The 21,713-nt window shown below is 34.9% G+C and overlaps 2 protein-coding genes and 1 pseudogene across 13 annotated transcripts; 1 reads left to right on the forward strand and 2 right to left on the reverse strand.

The window, feature by feature from the left end:
- Positions 1 to 727: 727 nt before the first annotated feature.
- Positions 728 to 3,465, reverse strand: LOC107368819 (uncharacterized). 6 transcript variants are annotated; one of them, XM_089268358.1, is made up of 8 exons: positions 3,314 to 3,465; positions 2,993 to 3,052; positions 2,821 to 2,936; positions 2,454 to 2,751; positions 2,154 to 2,386; positions 1,957 to 2,066; positions 1,647 to 1,765; positions 728 to 1,601 (listed from the first exon to the last, which is right to left on the reverse strand). In XM_089268358.1, exons 1-8 carry the CDS (start codon positions 3,399 to 3,401, stop codon positions 1,243 to 1,245), a joined length of 1,383 nt encoding a protein of 460 aa, XP_089124484.1. In that variant the 5' UTR covers positions 3,402 to 3,465; the 3' UTR covers positions 728 to 1,242. The 6 variants fall into 6 exon arrangements, with proteins under 6 accessions (XP_089124484.1, XP_089124483.1, XP_015792190.2 ...); XM_089268357.1 differs by having other exon boundaries at positions 728 to 1,614; positions 1,645 to 1,765; XM_015936704.3 differs by having other exon boundaries at positions 728 to 1,765.
- Positions 3,466 to 12,470: 9,005 nt separating this feature from the next.
- LOC149093666 (microtubule-associated protein 1 light chain 3 gamma pseudogene) lies at positions 12,471 to 13,173 on the reverse strand (annotated as a pseudogene).
- Positions 13,174 to 15,012: 1,839 nt separating this feature from the next.
- Positions 15,013 to 19,594, forward strand: LOC107368784 (uncharacterized). Of its 7 annotated transcripts, none has more exons than XM_089268352.1 (2): positions 15,013 to 18,391; positions 18,440 to 19,594. In XM_089268352.1, the coding sequence occupies exons 1-2, from the start codon at positions 15,064 to 15,066 to the stop codon at positions 19,501 to 19,503; spliced, it is 4,392 nt and encodes a 1,463-aa protein (XP_089124478.1). In that variant the 5' UTR covers positions 15,013 to 15,063; the 3' UTR covers positions 19,504 to 19,594. The 7 variants fall into 7 exon arrangements, with proteins under 7 accessions (XP_089124478.1, XP_089124477.1, XP_089124479.1 ...); XM_089268351.1 differs by having other exon boundaries at positions 15,013 to 18,082; positions 18,113 to 19,594; XM_089268353.1 differs by having other exon boundaries at positions 15,013 to 17,548; positions 17,597 to 19,594.
- The last annotated feature ends 2,119 nt before the right edge of the window (positions 19,595 to 21,713 follow it).

The following is a 21,713-nucleotide window of genomic DNA, read 5'->3' on the forward strand; positions in this document are numbered from 1 at the left end:
TTTGAGCTGCACTTGGTCACTTTCAATGGGTGATCCAGCATGGCCAATGGCCAATGGGAAACCAGTTGACTTGTTCAACGACAACATGTGGCGAGTTGAGTTACGCTATGGTGGTAGCAATTATGTTGCTGCTTCAGATACAAGCCAAATCCCCTTTTATCGAAGGCAGTACCTTAAATGTTGTAACCTGTTCTATGGCAACAATGATTATCAATTGTTTACAAAGCAAACAAAGGATTTATTTAGCTATTATGCTCAAGCTGTTGGCAGTTCACAACCGAATGCCACCTTAAGTGTAATATTTGGAAGCTCCAAAGCAAAACAATTAACCATTGATTGTCTTTTTCAGTTTAATAATTTGTCGGCTCAGTTGATCACTCGTACTGGATCAGAAGATGTTGGTCAATTTTTAAACGAACAATCAGTCAATCAGCTTGACTGTTTATGGTCTCAGCCAGTTTTAATTTCAGGTAAATCGGGATCTTTTGATTTATCAAAGGAAGTTGCAAGTTTACAAATATTATCAGATGGTGAACTTGTTTTCAAGGCAACACTTTCTTCATCCAGTTCAACGATAACTTCCAATTTCATGTACATTTATTTATTCACATTAATTTCATTATTTACTCGATCTTTTTCCCCATTAAATTAATGTCATATTGTTGAATGGATACACACCTAAAACAAGCCTTAGTATAACATTAAATTGCTTGAAACAATAATCACATTTCGAAATGAAAATTTTTTTAATGCACTTTTTTAAATCGTTTTTAATACATCTGGTCACTTTAGACCACGAAAGATTGATGAATGAATAATTCCAATAGTAATATACAATATCTATTGGTTTACGAAATATCAAAATAAATAAAGAGTAGTTAATCATTGTCCAATGGCAGCATAAGAAAATCTTTGTCAAAATTTTTACGTTATAATCAGCTTCGTAGGATCGGTATTTCAATCCTTGTTTTGTCATTGACATTTGTTTTTTTTTCATTTTGAGAGCCTGTCCCAATTAAAAGGGTGATTGTGATGTTGCCATAAGAACAGTTACCATCAGGTAAGACTGAGATGTGAAGATTTTTGAAAAATTATGGAAAAATGTTTATGAAGTTTTGGCCTGGCTGTAGAGAGTTAATTATGTTTACCATGGCCAAAATTGATTATTTAAATTAATGGGGAAAAATTGTAATCCAATGATTTTTGACCCATTCCATTTTCTTGTCCGTTTTTAAACTTAGGTTAGTATGGTTCCAAAAAGAAAGGGGTTCTCCTATAGTCTGGAAGGAACAAATGTTTCATAAAGTTGAATTCTTGACCATCTCGCTCATTATCATTGAAAAATTCAGGCCAATCGCGTTTAACCACACTGTCGTCACTGTAACCAAAGTAGAACTTGATCGATCGACCTTTTTGCTGACAGTAGTCGTGCACGTACATGGCGGAAGTTGCATCAACTCCCGTTATATCTCTCATATCCAGTAGCACTAATTTCTGTAGCATTGTAACAACTAGAAAGGGTATAACCGATCCTGTTGGAGGGTTTTGTCTCTCGCTTTGGTTGGGTGATGCTCCTCCATCTTCAGCTCCTTCATTCTCATCTCCTCCATCCTCAGCTCCTCCATCCTCAGCTCCTCCATCCTTAGCTCCTCCATTCTCAGCTCCTTCTTGCAATTCAATTCCCTCACCAGGTACTATTTCGACAACAGCTTCAAAATCTTCATGTTTAAATTCATCATAATCAGATTCAGGCGACGTACAATTACTATACTTGACATTAATAAAATTAAAATGAGCAATTGTGTTTTCGATATTACAAAGCTAACCACTTTCAGAAAGGCGAATGAATTACAAGAAAACGCATTTCTAAATCTTTCTTGAAAAGAGCTAATAAATCAAGCTTTTTGTGTGATGAAAAGGTTAGCTTCATTATCTTATAAAATAGTCAAACACTACCTGTGGATGTAGCTCGTATCGTATTTAATGGCAAGATGTTTAACATTTGGGAATCGTTTCAGTAGATAAAATAAATTAGAGATATATTCGCCCATCAATTCATAATCAACCTGTTAAAGAAATATTTGGAATCATTAGATTGATTGGATTCATACGATGGGTGCGTACAAATGGACAGATAATAACATAATGCTTACATAAGTAATTACTAAATTCTTTAGATTCTCATGTCTGAAGTGGGTGAAGTGAACAGTTTGGTCAATCGCTATTTTGATATGGGCACTTTCCGCTTTCGGGCAAAGACAAATAAATTGACACGCATGATTTACCTCAGATAAACATTCTTCATAACTCGTATCAATTTCAATTATTTTTAGCTTTCTGAATAGATATCGGTAAGCCCGAGCCACTTGATACCAATGCGATGGGTCTAAAATCAAATATAGAAAACAATAATTACTTTGAATTGAAAATTGAATTTGGTTGTTAAGTCTTACGGTTATCGATCAGCAAATTGAGCCTCTCTAAATTAGGAAAACGATTAATTGATCTAGTGAAGAAAGTATCGTCTACTAACAGCTGTTTGACCCTAGGGTAAAATCCTGTTGTGATGTATGTATCGTCAGTGCGAAGCATTTCAATATTTTCAGGAATTTTCACCGTTCTTACTCTAGTCAAGTAAGTTATTATTAGTCCTTTGAGAGATTCCAGTTGGGCGAGCCGATCGAGAGACCTCTGCACCCAGTTTACGTCATAATTATCATATTCTGTATATTCAAACCCAACACAGACTACCTGAGTGTTTATAAAAATCAAATGTTAATTAAATGAATATCTTTTACTTTTATACTTATTTGACATTACCTTCATTTTAGGCGTTTTTTTTAAGATTGCTGATAAAATTGGCTCCTCAAGTGGTCTTTTCTTCCCAACGAAACAAAGAGACTTAACTCCGGGTTTACATTTAATATGATACAAATCTGTAAGGAATCAAAAATTAACATTATCCGCCGTTTTTTCCAGTTAATCGACTTACCGAGCAGATTTTCAACCCTTCCAAGACGATAGCTGAGCAGAAGATACCATCTTCTGCAAACTGTGTAGGGAACAAAAATGCTGTAGTCAATCTAGTTAAATATTCAATACATTTTCAAATCGATTGTCTCAAATTTCATTGAGTTGACCATTTTCTGAATAACTGAAAATAATTGCATTCCCTAATACAAGCTGTGATGATAGCACACTATTATTAAACCAGTTCATATTTAAATTGAGAATTGAGAATCGTAAGAAAAATTGATAATTTTTGAGACAGTTAAAACGAAGCTTTTTCCAAAAATCTTCAAAGCATACTAACCTCGAAGGCACCTAAAAAGTATTAACGGATCATCAATCATGTTAAAAATCTGTAATAAGCAATCATCAGGCATAGATTCCATTGACATTGTTAAAGAGATGATATTTTAAACACTGTTGCAAGAAAGTCACAGACGAATTTTCCACTAAACAATTTACGGGCAATTTTCCAAAAATTGCAAGAGCTTTAATAGTTGCCATTGTAGCAGTAAAGTCCAATCAGTTGGTCAAGATTACGAAATTAAATTGAAACTCTTTAGAAACCGTTAAATAAGATAGTATTAATTATCAGAAGATGGCGCTAGTATTTCTTTTTTGGCGCTCTTTACAATATTCAGTGAACAAGATTATTCAATGTAAATGTAATTTATTGATTCTTTAAGTAATAAGTAAATTAGCTCATTTGGATTAACTGTTGAACTTTTTTAGTTTAGTTCACCAATTATTAAGATTCTTCATTACAAGTCAAGTCCATAAAAATTTCTGATTTTATGAGTTGAAATAGCTGATGATCTCACCACTGATACACAAGTGAAACTTGCATCAAACTGTATTATTTGATACATTTGCAACGTGCATGATAGTCAAGCATGAGCATCTTGATCAGTAACAAGAACAATTTAGCATCATAGAAATATCGATTAGTTACTCAAATAAAGATCAGTGCTGATTGATGAATTGTTAGATTGATTCACTGCATCGCCTTGTTTCGCCGAGAATGAAAAAGTATCATGAAATCAGACATCAAATAACTCAATGTGAATCCAGAAAAAGGTTTGTTCATTTATTAGGTTTTATCAACATAAATGATTTATATTTTTTGGATTGCAGTGCAAGTTGGACTAATTGTCAGATTATTTTGCAAATCAGGTGAAAAAGCTGGAAAAAGTGTTTGAAGTTAACAATTTTTTTATTTTCAACTAATTAAGAGCTTCTATTTCACTGGGAAATGATGAAAAAAGACTTTGAAAATAAGGAAAAGGTTCACTCTTTAATATCAAATTTTCTTCAATTTTCGGCAATTAGAGGAGATTAAAATAGTCTCATTTAATATTTCAATTCTGGTTATAATTTCAATCAAAGAGTTCAATTTTTGTAGAACTCGTTTTCATTATTCAAACTCAAACTTCAATATCGATCTCAGCATTAAGTTTGCACCGATTTGAGCTAGATAAGTTTTCGTTGCAATGGTCATCTTTCTTAGACGATCCAATTTTCGATTGGCCATTCTCTCCTCTTTTCGATCATGTTTTTGATAAACAACAACAAAACACCTCAATCAACCTGAAATATCGACTAAAGATCATTTGCTGTTCAGTAAGAATGTATCGTAAATCCAACCGAACTCGAATGCATAGTTACACACAATTTAGAGTGCTTACATAGCACTGGAACTTATGATTGACCAAAGATGCTTATTGATCTCAAGACTGTTCATGCTGAGAAACTGAAACCAATATCCTTAAATAGGATAAAGATTTTATCTGTGAAACTAAGTTGGTGTGAAAATGTTTTTCAACTGAAATTCAAACTGAGTTCAGCATTTCTTATCTTCATCATTTACTAATTAACTTTTCATCTCTTAAAGAATGAATCAAAACAATAAACAAATGAACTTTTCAAACACCTCGATCTGAGAGTTTTGATTTTCCTTTTCAAGAGTTACTCAATCATTACTTATCAATGATCTGGTACAAAATAAGCTGACGATTAATTATTCAATTTATTTGATTCATTGGATCTGAAAAATATTATCTAAGAGGATAACTTGACTATGAGTTTGATCACCAAGCAATAAACGGTTAAAGTCCATCAGATATAACTTTTGTTAATATATTTGTTTATTAAATTGGTTGGATATTTTATTGCTACTATTGTATTATAAAGCACTTTAACAAAGCTAATCTAATGTCCGAATAAATTATTGAAATGAAAGATCAATGAAGATGCTTCAACTGCAGTGTCTATCGATTTTGTTGAAACTTGTAAGTTCAGGTTGCATTCAGTAGCTGAAACATCTTGAGATTTCACATTTAGAATCAGCTTATTGATTGGAAGCAAATTCAATTTGAGACTATAATTTCAAGATTGGTGACTTAATTGTGCATAATTTATCAATTCGCAGCAATTTGCAAGTAACAGTTGTAAGTAGCTGATAAAAGGTGGCATCTTCACCATGAAACTATGCAAGAATGGGTTACAAGCAACTGTTGCTCAGGTTTACAATTTATTTATAACTTTTTTTGTTTCACTTTTTATTTTTCATTTCATTGCAATCAATAAAGATACTATTGATTTTCCTCTATTTTCATCTCATTTTACATCAACTTCATCAGTTGCACAAAAGTGACTGTTGATTCAAACTGTTATTTGACCATTTTTCAACGAAAATCATGAAATCTCTGTTTCACATTTCAGATCAAACGTGCCTTTAAACACCATCATTGACACTCTACTTGAAACTCAAGATTGCCATCTAACTTCACACCATTTTTGTCGAAACTTTGAAAGGACAGAAAGAGCATGAAATCTGGTTCGAATCACTGGGAGAAAATATTTTGACATGAATTTGACTGATAACAGATTTAACAAGGTTTTCAAGATGTAAAGACTCTTGACACTTCAAGCACTCGACCTCAATAAAGACAGTTACTTGAGGTTTGTTAATGAACTAAAACGTGCAATGGCAAAATAAGTCCCAAAAACAGGGAAAAAAGTGAGATAATTATCGGGCAAAGGAAAACTGAAACAAAAAGAAAATTGAAAAGCACAGAATGAATAGAAATGTGTAATTATTTGTTGAAAGGTTGCGACCTTTTGCATTCATTAAGTGTCTATTTAGTCAATCAAAAAGGTCAGAGTAAATGGTTGAACAAAACCCAATCTTGAAACTGTTTATTCAAATCATTTTTTCCTTTTCATTACTTCTCATTACTTCAATGTTTATCCATGAAAAGCCATTGAAAAGAGACGATCCATGATCAGTGAACATCATCTTATCATGTTGTTAAAATTGGTGTTAAATTAAATTGTATTACAATTGTATTCCAACATTGATTTCCAGCCTTTCAAAGTAAACTTGAACAATAACGTTTGCTTGATTTAATACGCAAAGGTACACATTATCATTACCTGACAAAACCTTTTTGAATTTAACTATTTTGTAATTGATTTTTACCTTTTCACAAATTGCAAACAAACTACAAAAAATGTCATCTTTGCTCATTCAATCTGATTGCATTCTGTTCATCTCATTCTGTTGAATCTCTCAAAATAAACAAATGCACTCTCAATGCAATTATAATCATTATACCTGTTTGTTTACCCTTTCAATTAATTGGATCGCTTTTTCAATCAACTGATTACTTATGCCTTGTAATGGGAAATAAGATGATGAAGAAGAATGCAAAATCCAACACAAAATGTAAAGTAATTATAAGTTCACTTCATTTAGCAAGGTTCATTCAATAACTTTTACAACAATGAATTTGACTGAATCCAAATTGAAGTTGACATTGTTTAACCTGAAGCCATCTTGCAAGATTGACAGATTATTTTGATTAAAAGAATTGAAAGAAGTCTAATTAAATCAAGTTTAACTTACCCGTGTGAAGAGAGGAAAAAGGTAACAATAATTGCTGGTTAATTTGTGGTGATTTGAAAAGCTTGGATGAACTGAATTCATGTGGTGCTAGACTCAAGTAAAGATAATCTAAGCATCAGATGAAGTCAGTAGCCCAAGGCTTTGTTTGCTGCTTTACTTTAAACAACATTTTTTGATGAAAAAAAACAACATTCTGTTGTAATGATCATTGAAAAGTCCAGAGACCAGAATTGACAATCAAATTGGTTAATTTGGATAAGTTGAGTTGAGTGTTTGTTGTTGAAGTTTGTTACTTTCATAATATGTTTGTCTATTGATGAAAATAGGTAAAGATGTAAAATTGAGAGGAAAAAGGTGAAGGAAAGAGTTGGATGAATGGGAAAAAAAGAAGAATCAAAAATATTCAAAATGAAGGGAAGACGAACAAAGAAGAGGAAGAATAAAAAATTACAAGCAAATATTTGAAGAATAGACATAAAGAAGTAATAAGAAGATGATGATGAGAATGATGTTGATACAATAGATGATGATGAAGGATCAACTAAGAAGGTAAAGATGATGATATAAAAGAAAGAAAATGAATCTGAAAATAGCGAACCAAAGAAACGTCTTGTTTATCTATTTTATATTATTTTGTGCTGGGATTGTTTTTCATGATGAGTTATTTAAGCAGGGATTTTTCGTGTTTTTTGTTTTCAAATAACAAAAAAACTGAATACAATGTGACTCACAATAACCTGATTAACAAGTGTAATCCTCTAATTCACAAATCAGTTGTAAACTGTCAACATTGACTTTATCCAATGTAAGACGAAAAGAAAAGTTTGAATAAAAAAATTTTTGCTCAACAGTCAACAAGTTTGAGTAAAGTTGATTAACACATCAGGCTATGGATAACTGGACAAGTTAAATCCAGAAGAGAAGAGATCAGGAAAAGTGATTAAAATATTGAGATGATTACGGATGCTTAATGAGTTCAATTATGGCTTATAACATTTTAATGAGAATCACAATCATCTTGATCATCATCAACAATAGGTTTAGTCTGAAGACGAATGAATAGTTATCAGAGATTCCTTTTTTTGTGGACTTTTCTTTTTGCTTCACCCTGTTGGTTGTAACAATGAAAATTAGTCGAGTTAAGCAGATATAAATGCATTTACAATTTTGTCCTTTCATCGTCTTCTCGTCTTGAGACAGAACGATAATAATGAAGAGACTGTAATGGAAGATGAAGATGAAAATGAGAGAAGAGGGAAAAGTTGAAGTCAATGTAATAACAAGGTTTAACATGTTAGAGTTATCCTTCAGGATAAGGAAGGATCATGATGAACAATGAATCTTAAATTGGCCCAGTTTATGTGAGCGTGAATAGATGAGATTAAAGTTGAATAGTGAAGAGATAAAGTGAGTTTCATCAGGGAAGGTAAAGGCTAGTATATCATCATCATTCTGTATGATCATGTATTTTCAACAATCTGTCAATGTTTCACAAGAAAATCCTTTTTCTTCTTTTCTTTTCTTTTTCTTTTACTTCTTCTTCTTCTGCTTCTCATTCCTATTCTTGCAACTAAGCCACTCAAGTCAATTCCCATTATTTTATATCATCAACCTTTTTACTTGGTCATCACAAAATGCTGGCAAAAAGTTGAACCTGAATCATTTACCTGGCAAATTGAACATTGAAAGATATTCCCTTGTAATTGGAGTCTTTCATGGAAACTGTTTTTCCCATTGTTTCTTCCAATGGAAAGTTATTAATTAAAAAGTGGCTCATCAAGTCAATAATTGATTCAGTTAATTTGATTATTTACTTGAGTTACTTATTAATTTGCTAATTGAAAGGTAACAATCTTTCCACTCTATTATCAACCTAATTGTTCAACTCTTTTTCATTTACTTTTTCATTAACAGATAATTTGTTTTTCTCCATCACCTTATCAAGCATATTCATGTTTTCATATTAAGTGAACATATTAATTGATTATGTGATGATGAAGGTAAAGGTGATGAAACAAGATGAAAAATGATGGGGAATGTTGATTCATGTTGGAGAAGAAGAGGAAAGGTGATGAAGAGAAGTTAATTAACAGAAAAATAATGTTGAGAATTAATTGGAGGAACAAGAATCATTTGGAATACGAAAATGAAAAAATAATCATTTTCAGGTGTAAGGAAAGGAGTAACAATCGGTAGACAAAAATGTTGACAGGAAACAATCAAAGTTGAATTAAAGTTAAATTAAATACATTTTGGCTTCTCTTTAGCTTTACAAATTGCTTTTCAGATCATTTTTCATTGCTTTTTTGTTCAAGTCAAATAGCAATTGATTGACCATTCCAGTGCATTTGCTGCATAACTGTTAATGTTGCTGTTAATGATGATCAAGATGAGGATAATTATAATGATAATGGTAATGATCATGGTAATGATGCGGATAAAGATGATGAAAATAAAGGTAGAATAAGAAATCGATCAACAAAAAGAAATGATTCAATTGGATTGAAATAGTTTCACAAGAGTCTATTCAATGAATGATTTAAAGTAAATTTGACCTTTGACAAAGAATTCGTTTTCTCAGGTAAAAGGTACAATAGTGAATAATGGATAGTTTAATGGCTTGATTGGATAATGTAAGGTGAAACTGGTTATTGATTTGAATCACAGCTGAAGTTTGCATTTCGATTGTAGTTTAATTGAATTGAATCTGAAGTTGGAAATTGGATCAACTGTAATAAACTATCAGAATTTTGCAAAAAATGATTGACTTTTGTTGATAATATTTATCATGGAAATCTCAAGCTTTTGTTGCTTCATTTTGAATCATTTTTGAATTTGCTTTCGATGAAAATGTAAAGCAATTATATTTGAACAATTGCATGTGAATTTCAGTTTTCAAAAGTCAATGTTTAAAGTTGATTATAAAAGTTTATTGGTAATTCGAGTGGAAAATAATCTGTAAAATTTTCTGCTGGAACGCAAAGAAGATTAAAAATGAATGACTTACCTTGATGGATGTTGGATAATTTCACGTGTTTCAGGTTCAGTTGGGTTGAGTTGAAAATGATTGTAAATTGATTATGAGTGACTGTTAGGACTGAAAAGATGAATCACAATGAAGAGTTTTTCAAAGAAAGAAACCAACAAATGATGATCAGATTTACAGGGTTAATACAGACTGTTTCAGTCAGTCAATCCCAGTGAACATGAGCATTCCAATTCTCCCCATTCAGGGACTTTTCCTTTATGCTAATATAATTTATACTAATATTAGTCAAATTTTACCGCTAACTGTTTACAATTAAGTGAGTCTTGCCGAGTTTGATTCAACTCTCGATCTACCTCGTAATTTAATGTCAAACTCATGTCATCTCAAGTCAAATGTTCAAATGAATGTAATTTGTTATTGGCTCCATCTAACGGTCCACAATCGATAACAATTTTTCGATCAACAATTAAACTAATAAATAAAATTGATCGAACCATAAACAGGTTCATGGTCAAGTCCAAGTGACCTCTTAGCAAAGCCTTTGTTTCCTTTCAATCGACCAAAGAGTTACATTGAAATTGAACTTAAAAGATTTATTTTCAATGAAAATGTAAATCACTTTTTTGTGCTCTTCCTTAATGAATGATGATTATCTTGAATTTTTGCGCCAATTAGAAAAGTCAAGCTGAAATAACTTGAATAATTTAAATGAGGTTTAATGGTGGGCCTTGAAGGGTTGCAATTAAAATTGCAATAGAAATGATGTGAAGAGGAAAAAAGTGTAATCAATTGTTGTGATTAACCCTACAGGGTTAAGGTGTGATATGGAAAGGAAGGAAACCGAAAGCATGAATGGATTTAGGTTAAACAAAATGACAATAACAAGGAAAAGTAAAAAAGCGATGATGAAAGTGAAAGATTATTACAATGATTATGATGACAATTTTGATGATTGGCAAGGAAGGTGATGATGATTGGAAGAGAGAGAAGATAAAGAGGGAATGAAAAAGAAAAAAAAACTTTCTAAATGGACGCAAAGTGATGAAGAAATGAGTGACAAAATAACAGTAAAATGCAAGCCCAAGCAAAGTGATGTAAAAAAAGAAGAAGAGAAACAAAATGATTCACCTTGAAGAGAGAAAGGTGATGAAAATGAAAATAATGATGATAAGATGGAAGATGAGAGAGAGAGAAAGAAAAAGATGACAAAATGAGTTCCTTAAGGGTGAAATTTACTGTTCGCCTGAATAAATTCAATTTGAGTAAATCATTTCCAATCATTTCAGGATTTGTCCTTCCATGTTACAGTTTTACCTGAACTCATTATACTCTTCATCATCCCCATCATCACCAATCTCATCTTCATCTGTATCATCACTTGAACAACTTGTCTCTATCATTTTCATTTTCAATCTAAACACACAAAACTAATCTCCTTTAACCTTTCACATTGACTGACATTTTCAAGAGCAAATCATTATAATGACAATAATAAAACATTTTTACTTTCATCATTTCACTCTTTTTTTCTGCTGATTTAGTTAAATGATAATCAAATTATTGATCAATCATCAATTTATCTCTTTTTTCCCCTGTTGTTGCTTCTTCCTTTTCAATCTCTATTCATTTGATGCGGTCAATGAAAGTCTCACTTGGAGTTTAATCAGTCAATATTAAAAATGAAATGAAAATGAAAACTTGACAAAACACTATTTTTTAATATAATTTTAACCTCTTTTCATTTCATGCCTCATACAATTTCATTATTAAGATTAACTTCATTTTTTGCTTCTTGTGCTTCTTCAACTTTTTTTTGGTAACAAAACAACTCTCGACTTTAAAATTCAATATCTATGCAAATTTTGTGTCTACGCATTTTTTTCTTGCTCCATCTTTTCATACATAAATGCCCCTTAATTGTCCAGAATTGAGTTTACATCTTTTCATCTACTTTTACATTTAATCTTAGCAAGCAAAGGTAAAGATGGTGATAGATCACAAGCATGGAAAATAGAAGTTCACCTGAAAATAGTCTAACTTTGCGCATCAATTGGTATAAAAATGAGTTACCAGATGAGTAAAAAATAATTTTCAAAAAATCTCAATCAGATTGCATCTTGTTTCAATATTCAATGTTTTTCGAGATGAAATTTCAAGATTTTTCCTTCAACCTGGCTTGTCATTTCAATTTGTATCATTCACTGTAAATGCAATGCAACATTTAATGCAAAGAGTCTGTTGATATTCAAATGTAAAATTCAGGTGCAAATCAATTCCTAAGTACTGTTAAAAATTACACCAAGCGCAGTGTTTTATGCTTCATTTTAGGTTCAATCTAGTAAGCTACCAGTCACAGTTTAATTTTTGTTTATACCAACTGGCGAACTCAAACCTTTTCATTTTTTCTAGTGAAAAAAGTCCAGTTTAAATCACGACAAGGGTTCCATTGAACTTCAACTGTTAACTTAACCACTCATCAATAAATTGTCCTCTAATTTTACTCAGCATGGAGCCATGTTTTGAAAAGATTGGTTGCAGAGGAAATAAATTTTTCAATAATGAATATAACAAATTTAATGTCGAGTTTAATTGTCGTGTAAAAAGAAAGGGTAAAATAACCAAGACTGTTTGTCTAGAGGCTTGTTGGATGAAAGATGGGAAACAGACAACATGAGAATATTAAGTTTAAAAAAATAATTTGATGAAAACAGATGATGGCAATGGGGAAGAGGAAAATTACGCGCTATTCGCACCAAACACGCTTTGTGAAGCATACGTAATGTAGACGAAACCATCTTCATCTTTATGCTCTTGATAAACTTCCGCCATCGTTTTGGTCATTGTCAGTATTGTTTTATTGTCCGCCACCAAGTAGATAGCTTGGTTTTCATTGACTCTCACTTTATCACGGATGATCATCAGTAATTTGGAAACATAGAGATCCCCTGGAACCAAAAATTTAGTCTTTTCCATTAAATTGAGGTGTCTTTCCTTGTTGTACCTTTCAATGATCACCGGTATTTTGTTTTCATATTTAGCTTTCAGGGTTTCACATTCAGTCTTTCGTGCGGCGAAATCTTTCCTCTCCTTGTAATAGCTTCCAGTGGACGAATTGCGCATTTTGTTGCTGATTATGTTGTTGAGAAAGATCATTACAAATGTTTGATGTTGATGTTTAATATAACTGAAACAATTAAAATAAAGTAATGTTATTAAAGGTTGTAGTGAAAATGAAACTATTTAAAGACAACTCACAATTACCTCTTCAATGAGCAGTTAAATAATTGATATTTGAAAAAACAATAGTACTCGATACTTTACCCGATGGTATCGATACTTAACCTCCCTCTGGTCACTAATTTATGTAATAAAATCATCATTTTGTAAATGGACAGCACGTGTGTAAATTTTTTGCTTTTTAATTGTTGATTATAAATTGGTTTTAATGATATTTTATTTACTTTGTCTTAAAAATGGACATGCAAGAAGTAAATAGCGATTTTGTTTGAGTTATGAGTTTTTAGAGCATAAATAATCACAATTTCAGTTTTGTATCAATAATTTAAATGCTCTTTTGATTTTTTACGATTTCAGTGGACAAAAATCACTATTGCGACCTAACGAATGTAATTATCTCTTGAGTACCTTCATCAAGTTTGTCAAGTGGATAGAAACATGAGAATAAAACCAAAATAAACCAATAAGAAACACAGGGAAAACCGATATAAGATCATTTAAGATAAAACAACGCACAAGAAGGGAAGGGCCAGGGAGTAAAATGATGCGACAATCAACCAGAAAAGAGGACCAAAGGTGAAAGACTTAAATCTTACGTTAGCAAGGAAAGGATACCAAACTGAAGAAAAATACCAAAAGCTAAATTATGAAAAATAATATTCGATATTCAATGTATTATATAATTTACATTTTTTTCTGTATTTAAACTCAAATAATATGTGGCAAAGCTTTGTATGATAACTTAGGAAACGATCACCAAATAACTCATACCTCGATTAAACTCGGCCTTTTATAATTTTTGCTGTCAATAAATCGGTCAAACAGAGCTTTGATAAAAGCCTTTTATTTAAGATACCACATTTAAGTCAATCGATGCAAGTACTGATTAGCTGATGAATTGCATGAAAATAGTAATTGCATTTTTAGTTTTCCGTAAAGTTCTTAAGCTTTTCAACATTTAAAAGTACATTTAATTGGCTATCTTTGCCCCATGTGGTACATGAAATTGATGTTAAATATATTATTATTATAATAATAGGCAATACAGCAATATTCATTAATATTTGTCAATGAAAGCTAAGTCGAGTCTCGTACAGTTATTTTAGCTCTCAAATCAAGATTCGGACATTGAATTTAAATATTTGCATTGACTTCATTACTCTTTGCTGAATAAACTTATCTAAATAAATTAACAGGTTAGTCATAAATCAAGCAACAAAACACGTCAGTTTAAATATCTTCGTAAACAATCCTCATGAATTTGACGATGGAAATGATAATGAGGTACATTTTTTTCAGAGAAATGTAGATTCAATGACCAATTCAGAGATTAAAAAATATAAATCAGTAATTTCTAGTGGAACTGATAAACATACAAAACAGTTTTCAACTAACCTAGCTATTTTATACACTGAATTAGCTGACACAAGACAATACTTTTTTTATTAATAAAAATTCATGATAAAACAGTAGACGCAACGAATTGATGAATAATGTCGAGACAATTGTTCAAATATCTCTATGACATTTAAAACTGTTGTATTTGATGTTTACGATTAATTTTTGCTAACTACTTTTTATCTTTTTAAACTGAATTCGAAAGTAAATACAGATAATTGAATAAAGAAACCATATGTTTTATATTCCGAATTCCAGGAACATTTAATTAGGTGCCTTTAATGTTGCTATGTTTTTAGTAAACTTGTAACTTCTGACTGCATTATGATTTGAAGAGGTACATGCCACGACAAATACAGTAAATTAAACAAAAAGAAAACAATGGATGCATTTCCGTTTCCAAATTGAGAATGTGTTTAATCAAATGCCATGAAAATTACTATAAAACCTAGAACATCGTTGACTGAGAATCATATTATCCAAACTTAGGATAAGAGAAAGTTAAAAAATAAAAAACTTTAAAATGGTTTTAAAAATATATTTGAGTTTACTAATTCTTGTTATCACAGCGAATAATTATGTATCTACTAGATCTATTGTAGATCCAGACGCTATCTTGTCTAACATGCCTTCCATGGAGTTCTCGATTTCAGATGCTGCAGCGACTGCCACTTCAAGTGCTGAAGATAAAAGTTCACTGATGGATATTACAATTGGCGGAGAAGATAACGACAATGACAGCAACGGTGGAGATGGAGGTTCAAGTGCTAACGCACAAGCCGAATCAGCAGCAGATTCAGCAACTGGAGCCACCAATGGCAATGGAAACAGCGGCAGTAATGGAGCTGGTAATGGTTCTAGTGCAAACGCACAAGCCGAATCAGCAGCAGATTCAGCAAATGGAGCCACCAATGGCAATGGAAACAGCGGCAGTAATGGAGCTGATAATGGTTCTAGTGCAAACGCGCAAGCCGAATCAGCAGCAGATTCAGCAACTGGAGCCACCAATGGCAATGGAAACAGCGGCAGTAATGGAGCTGATAATGGTTCCAGTGCAAACGCACAAGCCGAATCAGCAGCAGATTCAGCAACTGGAGGTTCATCATCCACATCAGAAGGTTCATCTTCAGGAGGAAATGATAATGGAGGAAATAGCGGTAAAAATTCAGGATCTGGTTCTGATTCTAATGCAAATGCAAACTCTCAAGGCGATTCATCATCTGATAATGGCAATGGAAAAAACGGCGGTAATAGAGGCAATAATGGATCTAATGCAAATGCACAAGCAGATTCATCAGCGGATTCAACATCTGGAGGTAGTGATTCAGGTTCACACTCAGATTCAGGATCTGGCTCTGGCTCTGGCTCTGGCTCTGGCTCTGGTTCAGGATCAGGCTCTGGCTCTGGCTCTGGCTCAGGCTCTGGTTCAGGATCAGGCTCAGGCTCAGGCTCTGGTTCAGGCTCTGATTCAGGCTCTGGTTCAGGTTCAGGTTCAGGAGGGTCATCATCTGAAGGAGGCAATAACGGTGACAACACAGGAGATTCAAATGCAGCAGCGTCCGCAGCCGCAGCAGCAGCAGCAGCTGCAGGAAACTCAAATGGTGCAGGTGATAGTACTGGGAACGCTTTAGGTCTTGCTTCATCAGCGGCAGCAGCAGCATCATCAGCAGCAAGCAAAGCTAAAAACTTATTATTCGGTACCGATACAGATAGTTTTGCATCAGCATCATCTTTAGCCGATGCAGTTTCTTCATCGGATGCAGACAATGGCGATAATAATACAAATGACAATGGAGCAAATAAATCTAACGGCTCAGGTTCAAGTTCAAGCTCAAGCGCAAGTTCATCATCATCTTCAGGTGGAAACGGTAATAGTGGAAATAGCGGTAACGGTTCAGGTTCAGGTTCAGGCTCTGGTTCAGGTGCAGGGTCAGGTTCAGGCTCTGGCTCTGGCTCTGGTTCAGGTTCAGGTGGTTCAGCATCATCAGAAGAAAATGGCAATGGAAACAGCAATGGAAATGCAGGAAGCAACGCAGAAGCTGAAGCAAATTCATACACTTCTGGTGAAAACGGTAATGAAGCAGATAAATCTAACGGCTCGAGTTCAAGTTCAAGCTCAAGTTCATCATCATCTTCAGATGGAAAAGGTAATGGAGGAAATAGCGGTAACGGTTCAGGTTCAGGTTCAGGCTCTGGCTCTGGCTCTGGTTCAGGATCAGGCTCTGGCTCTGGCTCTGGCTCAGGCTCAGGCTCTGGTTCAGGCTCAGGCTCTGGTTCAGGCTCTGGTTCAGGTTCAGGTTCAGGAGGGTCATCATCTGAAGGAGGCAATAACGGTGACAACACAGGAGATTCAAATGCAGCAGCGTCCGCAGCCGCAGCAGCAGCAGCAGCTGCAGGAAACTCAAATGGTGCAGGTGATAGTACTGGGAACGCTTTAGGTCTTGCTTCATCAGCGGCAGCAGCAGCATCATCAGCAGCAAGCAAAGCTAAAAACTTATTATTCGGTACCGATACAGATAGTTTTGCATCAGCATCATCTTTAGCCGATGCAGTTTCTTCATCGGATGCAGACAATGGCGATAATAATACAAATGACAATGGAGCAAATAAATCTAACGGCTCAGGTTCAAGTTCAAGCTCAAGCGCAAGTTCATCATCATCTTCAGGTGGAAACGGTAATAGTGGAAATAGCGGTAACGGTTCAGGTTCAGGTTCAGGCTCTGGTTCAGGTGCAGGGTCAGGTTCAGGCTCTGGCTCTGGCTCTGGTTCAGGTTCAGGTGGTTCAGCATCATCAGAAGAAAATGGCAATGGAAACAGCAATGGAAATGCAGGAAGCAACGCAGAAGCTGAAGCAAATTCATACACTTCTGGTGAAAACGGTAATGAAGCAGATAAATCTAACGGCTCGAGTTCAAGTTCAAGCTCAAGTTCATCATCATCTTCAGATGGAAAAGGTAATGGAGGAAATAGCGGTAACGGTTCAGGTTCAGGTTCAGGCTCTGGCTCTGGCTCTGGTTCAGGATCAGGCTCTGGCTCTGGCTCTGGCTCAGGCTCAGGCTCTGGTTCAGGCTCAGGCTCTGGTTCAGGCTCTGGTTCAGGTTCAGGTTCAGGAGGGTCATCATCTGAAGGAGGCAATAACGGTGACAACACAGGAGATTCAAATGCAGCAGCGTCCGCAGCCGCAGCAGCAGCAGCAGCTGCAGGAAACTCAAATGGTGCAGGTGATAGTACTGGGAACGCTTTAGGTCTTGCTTCATCAGCGGCAGCAGCAGCATCATCAGCAGCAAGCAAAGCTAAAAACTTATTATTCGGTACCGATACAGATAGTTTTGCATCAGCATCATCTTTAGCCGATGCAGTTTCTTCATCGGATGCAGACAATGGCGATAATAATACAAATGACAATGGAGCAAATAAATCTAACGGCTCAGGTTCAAGTTCAAGCTCAAGCGCAAGTTCATCATCATCTTCAGGTGGAAACGGTAATAGTGGAAATAGCGGTAACGGTTCAGGTTCAGGATCAGGCTCTGGTTCAGGTTCAGGTTCAGGCTCTGGTTCAGGTGCAGGGTCAGGTTCAGGCTCTGGCTCTGGCTCTGGTTCAGGTTCAGGAGGTTCAGCATCATCAGAAGAAAATGGCAATGGAAACAGCAATGGAAATGCAGGAAGCAACGCAGAAGCTGAAGCAAATTCATACACTTCTGGTGAAAACGGTAATGAAGCAGATAAATCTAACGGCTCGAGTTCAAGTTCAAGCTCAAGTTCATCATCATCTTCAGATGGAAAAGGTAATGGAGGAAATAGCGGTAACGGTTCAGGTTCAGGTTCAGGTTCAGGCTCTGGCTCTGGCTCTGGTTCAGGATCAGGCTCTGGCTCTGGCTCTGGCTCAGGCTCAGGCTCAGGCTCTGGCTCAGGCTCAGGCTCTGGTTCAGGCTCTGGTTCAGGTTCAGGTTCAGGAGGGTCATCATCTGAAGGAGGCAATAACGGTGACAACACAGGAGATTCAAATGCAGCAGCGTCCGCAGCCGCAGCAGCAGCAGCAGCTGCAGGAAACTCAAATGGTGCAGGTGATAGTACTGGGAACGCTTTAGATCTTGCTTCATCAGCGGCAGCAGCAGCATCATCAGCAGCAAGCAAAGCTAAAAACTTATTATTCGGTACCGATACAGATAGTTTTGCATCAGCATCATCTTTAGCCGATGCAGTTTCTTCATCGGATGCAGACAATGGCGATAATAATACAAATGACAATGGAGCAAATAAATCTAACGGCTCAGGTTCAAGTTCAAGCTCAAGCGCAAGTTCATCATCATCTTCAGGTGGAAACGGTAATAGTGGAAATAGCGGTAACGGTTCAGGTTCAGGTTCAGGTTCAGGCTCTGGCTCTGGCTCTGGTTCAGGATCAGGCTCTGGTTCAGGATCAGGTTCAGGCTCTGGTTCAGGCTCTGGTTCAGGCTCTGGCTCTGGCTCTGGCTCTGACTCTGGCTCAGGTTCAGGAGGTTCATCATCTACAGGCCGGAGCGTTAACAACAAATCAAGCGGAGGCAATAATGCAGCAGCAAAATCGGCTGCATCTGCTACAAGTGGAAATGGCACTGGAAATAACAAGCAAAATGGAGGAAATAATGCTAGCGGCTCAAGTTCATCAGCATCATCGTCCTCAGGAGGTTCATCATCTTCAGGTGGAAACGGCAGCGGAAAAAACAAACCAAGCGGAGGAAATAATGCAGTATCAAAATCGGCTGCATCATCTTCAAGTAGAAATGGAAGCGGAAATAAAAAAGCTAATAGACCTGGTTCAGGCTCGAGTTCCTCAGCAGATGCTGCAGCAGCATCAAGCTCTTCATTTGGCAAAGGAAAAAATAGCATTCCAAAATCTGGAAAAGGTCCAGTTAAGCCAGCGCTTCCAATAAATCCAGCCAACATGCTATCTGGATTACCCGTGAATTTGCAGATTAATATTTAAATTCTTATTCTATCTTGCAATACATTTTTCTGTAATTTTATATGCTTATAGAATACAGAAATAAAGTCTAATCGAATATAAAAATAAGAAATCATTTCATTTCATCTATCAATTTGGATAACCGTGTGTTCTTATGATTATCTCGGATATTTGCATGTTCATAGTGTTCGGTATGGCTATCAATGATTTTCCCATTGGGGTCATTAGTCATTGGCTCGTTCAATCTAATAGTAAATTGGATAGCTAGAATGATGTCATCTATAAAAATTTCCCCAGAAAGGTTTTTGAACTTTTTTGCGATTTATACGAGAATTCTATTGAAAAATCTCTTAGAATATTCGAAAAAATGAGTTTTTTCGAACTATCAATTTGAATTATTGAATAATGATAAGTAGAAGTTAAAAATTTTGTTGATTGATTACGTGGACTTTATGCATTCAATCAATGTTAATTTTGGATTTCAAATGAAATTTAATTTAAAAATTTTAAATTTTTCATCAAAAATATAAGTCGACATTTATTCAAAATCGAAAAAAGTATCAGTGATAAAAAATGAAAGAACTTTTTGAACCCCCTAATGGTTGGCAGGAATAGCACGCAACATTTATTTTCTTTTACATTCAGTCGAATTTCTATTCGATTTCTGTAATCATAAATTGGCTCAATTCAATTTTCTTCCAATATCAATCCAAAAACTCTCAAAATTAGCTTGAAGCAACATTTTGCTTTAATTTGATCTAGCAAAGAAGTTTGAAAATCATGAATAACGCCGACTGACTAATAGTGTAAATACAGTCGACTACCTAAAATTGTCCCTTTTCAATACACTCAATTCAGAAAGTTTAGAGATCGGACTTAATTGTTATTAACTTATCAGTATGCTATCGATTCTGTTTCATTTTTTCAGGGCAAATCAAGACAATGATAAACTTCATTTTCTCAATGAAATAGGGCCTAAAACATGTTCCGTTCAATTATGATTACAAAATAAAAGTGTTACTATTGCAAGAAATTTTCAAAAAGTTTAGCGATCAGTAAATTAATCAAAGCAATTTCTTAGATAATTTAATTTTTAGTAATCAATTGATGAACCATTCGATCGAATTACCTTAATTAGTCTGTTTTTCAATGAAAAAGCAAGGGAATTGGTCAAGTCAGTCGGAATTTCAGACCAACATTTAACTATCTCATTTTTGAGATCATTTTCGGTCTGAAATTGTTGACCATGGCCGTAAACTTTCCTGACGAGCCAACCCCAGAGGTTCTCAATAGGATTGAGGTCAGGACTATACGGTGGCCATCGGATTTTGCTGACTTCATTTGCAGCTAACCATTCTGTTGTTGAGTTAGATCGGTGAGGTGGTGCATTATCTTGCATCAAGACCCACTCACCGGTCGTTATCAAAGGTGCTTCTGGTAACAAGTAGGTCCCAAGCATATCTTGATACTTGATAGCGTCGAGTCTAGGTTCGCAAAAAACAATTGGACCACAGCCTTGAGCGGCAAAACATCCCCAGGTCATAACGCTACCTCCACCTGAATGACGTTTCGAAAAAACTTTTTTTTCGTGACGAAGATCATACCAATATTTTCTAATACCGTCTGGTCCATCGAGATTCCATTTTTTCTCGTCTGTCCATATGACCTGAGACCAGAACTCATCAGGTTTAGAGATGAATTCTGATGCCCACTCAAGCCTAATTTTCTTATGCAATGCAGATAGTTTTGGCTTAGATTTATGAGGTCCGAACCTGATAAATTCATTTGATTTCAATCTTGACCAAATTGTTGTTTTGCAGCAGCTCAAGTTCAGATCACTTTTCATTTCTTGCAAACTTGATTTACCCGCTCTAGCTTTTTGCACAATCAATCGATCCTCTCTTTCTGTGGTTACTCGTGGTCGACCTGATCTAGGCTTGCGTCCATAATTTTCTGGGTCTTTGAGAAACCTACCGACAGAATCTGCACTTCGACCGATTGTTTCGGCAATTTTTTTTTGAGTCCAATCGGGATGAGTCTGTCGAAGTACAGAAATTTGTACCCTCTCCTCAGATGTCAATTGTTTTGCTTGACCCATTTCTAAATAATGAACAGAATATGAATTTGAAATAATCAGAATCGAGATCGAATGAAAAAATGACCTAATCTTACCTCAATGACCGAAACTGAAGCCAAATCGCTAAACTTTTTGAATAATAATCCTAATGGTA

This window comes from Tetranychus urticae, chromosome 2 (assembly GCF_039701765.1).
Source record: "Tetranychus urticae isolate SD_2017Ah chromosome 2, NJAU_TeUrti_SD_1.0, whole genome shotgun sequence".
Classification (NCBI taxonomy): domain Eukaryota; kingdom Metazoa; phylum Arthropoda; class Arachnida; order Trombidiformes; family Tetranychidae; genus Tetranychus; species Tetranychus urticae.